Source organism: Hydra vulgaris, chromosome 02 (assembly GCF_038396675.1).
Source record: "Hydra vulgaris chromosome 02, alternate assembly HydraT2T_AEP".
Classification (NCBI taxonomy): Eukaryota; Metazoa; Cnidaria; class Hydrozoa; order Anthoathecata; family Hydridae; genus Hydra; species Hydra vulgaris.
Genome location: NC_088921.1, coordinates 28,881,192 through 28,890,176, shown reverse-complemented (window position 1 = coordinate 28,890,176; position 8,985 = coordinate 28,881,192). Strand labels below are relative to the sequence as shown.

General features: G+C 32.3%; 1 protein-coding gene across 1 annotated transcript; it reads left to right on the top strand.

The window, feature by feature from the left end:
* The first annotated feature begins 2,898 nt into the window (after positions 1-2,898).
* Positions 2,899-3,639, top strand: LOC136075987 (uncharacterized). The gene has a single exon (XM_065789443.1). It carries the CDS (start codon positions 2,899-2,901, stop codon positions 3,637-3,639), a length of 741 nt encoding a protein of 246 aa, XP_065645515.1.
* The last annotated feature ends 5,346 nt before the right edge of the window (positions 3,640-8,985 follow it).

The window sequence follows — 8,985 nt, the reverse complement described above, 5'->3', positions numbered from 1 at the left end:
GTTGAATTGAAATATTTCTGTGCGTGTACCGTATGCAAAAAAGTGTATGCGTATAAGTCTGCTGATGGTCTAAGCTGCTTTGGCACAAAAAATCTCATAAATCATGCAAAATTATGCGGCACGAAGGACAGCAAACAACTGCAGATTCGTCAATGTTTCGCGTTAAAGTGTCAATTGACAAAAGATGACTGTGACCTTATGAAAAGAAAAGAAGTAGAATTCTGTGTTGATGGTTATCATTCTTTTCGATCTGTCGAACACGATGGTTTTAAGAGACTGCTTCAAACATGTGTTGACTTTGGCGCCAAGTATGGACAATTTGACATCACTGACGCTCTAGTTAAACATGAAACTGTAACGCAAGCTACACGGCTACAAGCTGCAGAAATAAAGAAGAGAATAATAGACGCTATTAAGGAGTCTATCGAAGATGGAACAATTTCACTGTGTCTCGACATGTACACTGACGACTACAGGAAAAAAGCGTACCTTGATGTTCATGCTTCGTGGATTGACCGACAATTTTGCGTACAACATGCAGCGTTGGCCATTCGTCACTTTGGGACTGAAGCTCACACGGGTGTCAACATATCAACTGCGGTGAATACCATCTTCGCTAATATAGTGCTCATTTATGTTAAAGCTATTCTTTGTTAGTTTGCTTACTAACACATATAGTGACAGTAACTGAGTAACAACATATTATTTGTATCTAATATGGTTGTATAGGCTAGAATGTATTAAAATGTCGCCAATTTAACGGTATAATTATACATGTTTGCATGCACTCCGTGGGTCAACCCATGGGTTGGGTTGGGTTCATGTGGCAGTGGGTTGGGTTAGGTTCAATTTTCTTAACCCACTAACAACTCTGGATTAGCTGTAGACTGTAATAATACCAGTTGAGTGTTTTTTTTTTGTTCTATGGCTAAACATCCAGTAGAACCTCTTTTTCGAGTTGATGTTTGTGTATTACACCTTTTTTCACACTGTCTAGCAACCTGTACTATACAGATAGTGCAATGCCAACTTATAACAGTTAAATTAATAAACTGCAGAGCTTAGACTAACTAACTATTAAGCACAACTTAGACTAGCTGTAGTCATAAAGGCTGACTGTTTATGGAAAGATATTCACTAACTTATAGCCTATACTAGCACATTTAATGTATTAGCTATTCTTCTAGACAAACAATAGATACACTCTACACTGCACCAGCTAAAATTATAATTTACTATTTTACAAACATTTTTTGAAAAAAAAAAGAATATAAAACGGAAAAACGATCAAGCGTCAAAAAGATGTGTCATCAGTAAAACAATAACAACACCATCATTACTAAGTAATGTTGGCAGTAAAACTTTTTTTGTTATTAAAGACCTTGCTCAAGTAAATAATAAAAAAGAGAAAATTAAAAAAGCTTAACAAATAAGTGAGCTATGATGTTTTGAAGTTTAAAAGTTAAAAATATACATATATATATAATATATATATATGAATATATATGAAGACCACACTGGAAAAACGATCAAGCTACATTTTTATTGTTTTGAGTAAATTAGATTTTAAACTTCAGAGTGTATCTATTGTTTGTCTAGAAGAATAGCTAATACAATAAATTAAGGGAAACTTAAACTTTATTAACTAGAAATAAGATGCATTTTAGTAATAGTGATCAAGTTTAAAAAATAGTGATTAGTTAAAAAATAAAAACTTAATTGTTTTTAATCATCAGTGTCCAAGCTACTTCCTTCAGAACCTTCAATGATGTCTGTAGCTGAGGTTGAAAGGTTGTCAATGAATGCATGGTTTTCAGGTCGACAAAAGCGCTTGAGAACCTGGAGATCTTTATAATTTTCTTTGCTGATCGGCAGATAATTACGGTAAAGCTGCATCAGCGTTGGAAGTTTTCTAAGAATTGATCCCTTCTTCTGGGGTTTTGCTAATGCAACGGTTTCCATTGAGCCATTCCAATTATTTCTATATGATACAAATTTGGGATGCTGAGCCTCAAATAGGATTTCCTGCACTGGTCTTGTGGGAAAAGGACATGTCGCTTTAAAGTTTAGTTTCATGTGGTCAGTGAAGGTCAAAAACTGGTTGCGAGAAAAACGAATAACATTGAATATTGTTGGTTTAGCTCTAGCTTCTTCTAGGACTCTACACCAGTCTTCTGGCAACTCCACATCAGTCTTTTGGATTACCAGGCCCATGTCTCTGTCACACTCCATGTAAGAGTGTCCTTTGATGGGGAAAATCTTTCCTTTGGTTTCGTCGTAGGTATATATGTATACATCATTTGTGGACAGCACGTGAATGTTGAAAGATACAAAAGTAAGTTGGTGACCGTAGTAGACGTCACTACACGTCTTGTTTTGTGTAGGTAGATTTTTTTGATAACCAAATAATATTGCCTCAACCGCTTCAGTTGCTTGAGCAAGTCTGCGTGCCTCCGACTTTCTTGTGTAAAATGTATCAGCTTTACGTTTGTGAAGTTCATGTTGTTTGGTCAATTTTTCTTTTTCCACACGTAGGACATCTACGTCTCCTTCATTCTTTAAGATGCATTTTTCCACATGCTCTATTTTTAAAACTAACTCGTCGCAAGTCGCACAAGTGTCTTTCCTTGGGTATCCAAAGCCTATATTAAAGTCCTTAACAAACACTCTGCGATAAGTTTCGTAAGTTATCTTTATGTCAGGATGTGTTTCTCGGACAAGGGCGTGCATTTTGCCGACATTAAGTTCTGCTGAAAGATACAGCTTTCTAGTTTTGCCAAGCGCATAGTGAGAATATCTTCCAGCAAAGCTTTGTTTAATCAATTCACATTGTTGCTTAATTCACATTGCCGTGAACGCACGTTTTTTTGGCTGCTCTTCGAGAATATTAATTAAAAAATGGAAATAACGATCAAAAATATCGAAAAAATTATTACAAACAAGTTTGAAGAACAAAAAAGATCTTTGCTTAAAGAAACAGAAAGGTTATTAAAAGACCAAGAAAAGAACTTTACACAAATAGTGAGTGGAAATATAAAAATAATTACTGACAGACTGGACAAAATTGAAAATGAACTAAATGTAAACAAAGTAAATATGAAAAATATTGAAATAGACTTAAACGATGTGAAAGAAAGTCTCAACTTTCAAGAAGAAAAAATAAAAGAAGAATTAAAACAGATAAGGAAAAAAGATGACCTTGAAATTAAAAATATAAACAAGAAAAATACTGACTTAGAAAACCGCTCTCGTCGAAACAACATTAGAGTCGATGGTCTGAAAGATTCACCAGGAGAAAGTTGGAGTGATTGTGAGAAATCTGTGAAAAAAATATTTACAAACAACCTTAAAATTTCAACTGAAATTATTGCGGAACGAGCACATCGAGTTGGGTCGTACAAAGAAGATAAAACACCAAGAACTATCGTAGTAAAACTTTTAAACTACCAAGATAAAATTAAAATTTTAAGTTCACTTAAAAACCTTAAAGGAAGTGGAATATATATAAATGAAGACTTTGCTAAAGAGACGATGGAAGAAAGGAAAAAACTTTGGCCAGAAGTTAAAAATCTTCGCAACCAAGGTAAATACGCAACAATTAAATTTAATAAAGTTTTTTGTCGTGAACTTAGAAAATAAGAAAATTTTTTGCGTATAATTAAGATAAAGTTTTACTTAAGTTTAAGCGATCGAAACTAAGTTAATTCTTTTAACTAATACAAACAATAGATTACGAAACGCAACACTTTAATGTTTTCAAATCGGCTAATAACTTTTTACTCTTACGATCCAGATAAGCATTTTTTTAATGAAAATAATTTTAACTCGCGGTTTTTTGAATTAGGAACTTTTAAAAATGAATTAAAATTATATAACAGTAACTTTACGGTGATATACATAAATATAAGAAGTATAATTAACAATATTGACAAACTAAAACATTTTCTTATAGAATGTAATTATTTGTTCAGTATGATTTGCTTGACAGAAACTTGGTGTTCTGATGAATCATCCAGAATAAATTCAAACCTAATAATTCCGAACTACAAACTAATATCTTATGAGCGAAAAGCTCAAAAACGAGGAGGTGGAATTATAACATATATTCATAATGATCTGACTACTAAAATTAGAGACGATCTTTCTGATGCCGATGGTGAGGTCTTTACAATTGAAATAATAAACAAAAAATTAAAAAATATACTGGTGCCCACCTGTTACAGACCACCTGAAGGTGATATAAAAAACTTTTCAAATCACCTAAAACAAATATTTCTTAAAAATAACAAAGAGCACAAAATATTATTCTGTATTGGAGATATAAATATAAACTGTCTAAAGTACGATGAAGATGCCGTTACCAAAACTTTTTTTGACGATATGTTTCAACACTACATCTTTCCTATAATAAACCAACCAACCCGGGTAACATTTAATTCAATCACTGCAATAGACAACATATTGACCAATTCATTATATGATCCTTCATTAAAAGCAGGTGTAATCAAAACGGATATATCCGATCACTTTCCGATTTACTTTTCTTTTTTTCAAGATACAAAAAATAATAACTCTAAAATCAAAGTCTATAAACGAAAAATTAATAATTTAACTATTCAACAGTTTAAAGACTCACTATCGGCAGTAAGGTGGGATAGGATTTACCAAGAATGTAACCTTGGGCATACCAACTCCGCTTATAATGAATTTATAGAAATATTCTTAAAACACTATGATAATCACTTTCCAATTATAGAACAAGAATTAAAGATAAAATACTTACAATGTCCATGGATTACCAGAGGTATAAAAAAATCTTCAAAAAAAAAACAAAAACTCTACATCAAATATTTAAAAAATAGAAATGAAAAAAATCTAAATACTTACAAACAATACAAAATAACCAATTTGAAAAAATAAAAAAAAACTCGAAGAAAAATTACTATTCAAACCAAATAAAAAATGCAACTGGTGACATTAAAAAAACATGGAATACTATAAAAGAAATAATTGGAAACAAAAAAGTAAAATCAAATAGTTTACCTGCTCAAATAGTCATAGATAATATAGAGTACAGTGACAAAAATACGATTGCTGAAAAAATCAACGAATTTTTTGTTAACATTGGCCCTAATCTTGCCTCAAAAATTAAGTCTCCTAACATCTCATTCAAATCATACCTAAGTGATACCCAGAGCGAAATAAACTACAAAGATCTAAACTACCAAGAACTTAATGTTGCTCTAAATTCCTTAAAGTTAAATAAAACTCCAGGTATCGATGATATCTGTAGTAGAGTAGTGGCAAATGTCTTTACAACGATAAATAAACCAATATTTGAAATTTTTAAGTCTTCGATTAAAACAGGAGTTGTACCAGACAAGCTTAAAGTAGCTAAAGTAGTACCAATATTTAAAACAGGTGAAACATACTTAGTTAATAATTATAGACCTATCTCAGTACTCCCTACCTTTTCTAAGCTTCTCGAAAGAGTAATTTATAACAGATTGTATGAATATTTAATCCAAAATAAAATTCTAAATAAAAAGCAATTCGGTTTCCAAAAACAATATTCAACTGAACACGCAATTCTAGATCTAGTTAACAATATATGTGATTCTTTTAATAAAAAACAGTTTGTTCTAGGCATCTTTATAGACCTTTCAAAAGCGTTTGATACTGTAGATCATGATATCTTACTTAAAAAAATGGAAAGCTATGGGATAAAAATCATAACCCTTGACTGGTTCAAAAACTATCTTAGCAACAGAAAACAATGTGTTTTTTCAGATAATTATAAACACTCAAAACTACTAAGAGTTGAGTGCGGTGTCCCCCAAGGTTCCATTCTTGGACCTCTTCTGTTTCTTCTATATATTAACGACCTTACAAATGTCTCGGATAAACTTGATGTCATTATGTTTGCCGATGACACAAACTTATTTTATTCCTCGAACTCAATCAAAGATCTTTATGAATGTATGAACAAAGAGCTTAAAAGATTAAATATATGGTTGAAACTAAATAAATTATCACTAAATACAGAAAAATCAAAATACATACTGTTTCATTCTAAAAAACAAAAAATTAATATACCAACTATCCTTCCCTCGCTAAAAATAGATAAGATAAACATTGAAAGAACAGAAACAACTAAATTTCTTGGGATCCTTATTGACGAAAATTTATCTTGGAAAGCCCATATAAGTACAATAAACACCAAAATTTCAAAAAATATTGGGATACTCTACAAAGTTAAGCCTATGTTGTCCCAATATAATCTTAAATCCCTTTATTTTTCTTACATCCAAAGTTACCTTACGTACGCTAATATTACATGGGCAAGTACACACAAATCCAAATTGAGTACTATTTGTATAAGTCAAAAACACGCATCAAGATTAGTTTATAATAAAGATAAACTCACCCATGCTGAACCCTTATTAAAAACCTTGAATGGTCTAAATGTTTACCAAATGAACATCTACCAAAATGTACTATTCATGCTTAAATACAAACTTGGACTAGTCCCATCGTATTTTTTAGATAATTTCTTTCAAGTTAACTCTAATAGATATATAACAAGAGCAACAGGCAACTTCATACTGCCTAAAAGAACAACAAATTTCTCACGGTTTTCTATTTCCTACCGGGGTCCGAACCTATATAACAAAATAATATCAAAAAATATAGAACTTAAGGTATTAAATAATCCTGCCAACTTGAAAAATAAATTAAAACACCTCATACTTAATAATAACAATTATATTGACATGTATTAAACTTAGCAACAAAATTTATACTAAAATATTTATGTGTATTACTGACTGTATACTGTATAACCACTTCTGATTATATATAAATATAAAATAGACTTTATTTAATCACTTAAAGAGGTACTCGATGATAAGTCTTCTCAGACTTCTACGAGTTTTCCTTTACAACAACATGTTTTTTTTATAATAAGAAACAGAAAATTAGCTTACGTTATACTTGGTTATATTTGTTAAACCACTTTTTATTATGATACGTGGTAATATTATGTTATATATAATTTTATTTTTTACGTTGCATTATGTTATATTATGTAATTGTAACGTAACGATGTGTAAATATATTGAAGTTGTAAAAAAAAAAAAAAAAAAGCTTGATATGTGTGCTCGGATAGCTGCTGCCACATGGTTAGGAAGCCTGCGTGGCCTATTCTTATGTCGCCCTCTGGTATCTTTAGGAGGACACTCTATTGTAAAAAAAACTCATTTTTAAGTGTGAGTAATAGAAACGGATAAGTTGATTGGAGGAAGGGAGTGGGGTGTGGGTGGTAAGAGTTGCACATTTTTGTTTAACTGTTGTCCTGTTGTTACTAAATAAACAAATTTCTCGTGAATACAAGTTTTTTTGTCACTAATCAAAATTTTAGTAACAAAAGAATCTCTTTCTCTGCCCTTCCCATTTAATTAAGAATAGTCCACACTTACTCAAAAAAAAAAAAAAAACATAATTAATCCTCCTAGTGGTAGTGCTAGTATAGGCTATAAGTTAGTGAATATCTTTCCATAAACAGTCAGCCTTTATGACTACAGCTAGTCTAAGTTGTGCTTAATAGTTAGTTAGTCTAAGCTCTGCAGTTTATTAATTTAACTGTTATAAGTTGGCATTGCACTATCTGTATAGTACAGGTTGCTAGACAGTGTGAAAAAAGGTGTAATACACAAACATCAACTCGAAAAAGAGGTTCTACTGGATGTTTAGCCATAGAACAAAAAAAAAACACTCAACTGGTATTATTACAGTCTACAGCTAATCCAGAGTTGTTAGTGGGTTAAGAAAATTGAACCTAACCCAACCCACTGCCACATGAACCCAACCCAACCCATGGGTTGACCCACGGAGTGCATGCAAACATGTATAATTATACCGTTAAATTGGCGACATTTTAATACATTCTAGCCTATACAACCATATTAGATACAAATAATATGTTGTTACTCAGTTACTGTCACTATATGTGTTAGTAAGCAAACTAACAAAGAATAGCTTTAACATAAATGAGCACTATATTAGCGAAGATGGTATTCACCGCAGTTGATATGTTGACACCCGTGTGAGCTTCAGTCCCAAAGTGACGAATGGCCAACGCTGCATGTTGTACGCAAAATTGTCGGTCAATCCACGAAGCATGAACATCAAGGTACGCTTTTTTCCTGTAGTCGTCAGTGTACATGTCGAGACACAGTGAAATTGTTCCATCTTCGATAGACTCCTTAATAGCGTCTATTATTCTCTTCTTTATTTCTGCAGCTTGTAGCCGTGTAGCTTGCGTTACAGTTTCATGTTTAACTAGAGCGTCAGTGATGTCAAATTGTCCATACTTGGCGCCAAAGTCAACACATGTTTGAAGCAGTCTCTTAAAACCATCGTGTTCGACAGATCGAAAAGAATGATAACCATCAACACAGAATTCTACTTCTTTTCTTTTCATAAGGTCACAGTCATCTTTTGTCAATTGACACTTTAACGCGAAACATTGACGAATCTGCAGTTGTTTGCTGTCCTTCGTGCCGCATAATTTTGCATGATTTATGAGATTTTTTGTGCCAAAGCAGCTTAGACCATCAGCAGACTTATACGCATACACTTTTTTGCATACGGTACACGCACAGAAATATTTCAATTCAACACTCGATGGCTCTCCATTTCCGGCAACGTCACGCTTTTTAAATATTAAAGTAAACCTATCCCAAATCGCAGATTTTGCAGCCTCGTACGGTTTGAATAAATAATTATTGGGGTAACGTTTCAATTTATTTTCTAATTCATCGGCATTCGCCATCATGCTTAGTTTGAATTATTATGATGCTTTTAATTTAATTTTATGCTGTTTATATAGCCGTACTCAGCGATGAATTTGCTATATGACGTCATTCACGCAGAAAAAAACGCTCTAATCGCTAACTGTAAAAAACTGCTCTTGCGTCATCGAAA

Excerpts from the sequence above, each read along its gene's own strand:
- LOC136075987 (XM_065789443.1), top strand. The coding sequence starts at position 2,899 with ATGGAAATAACGATCAAAAATATCGAAAAAATTATTACAAACAAGTTT.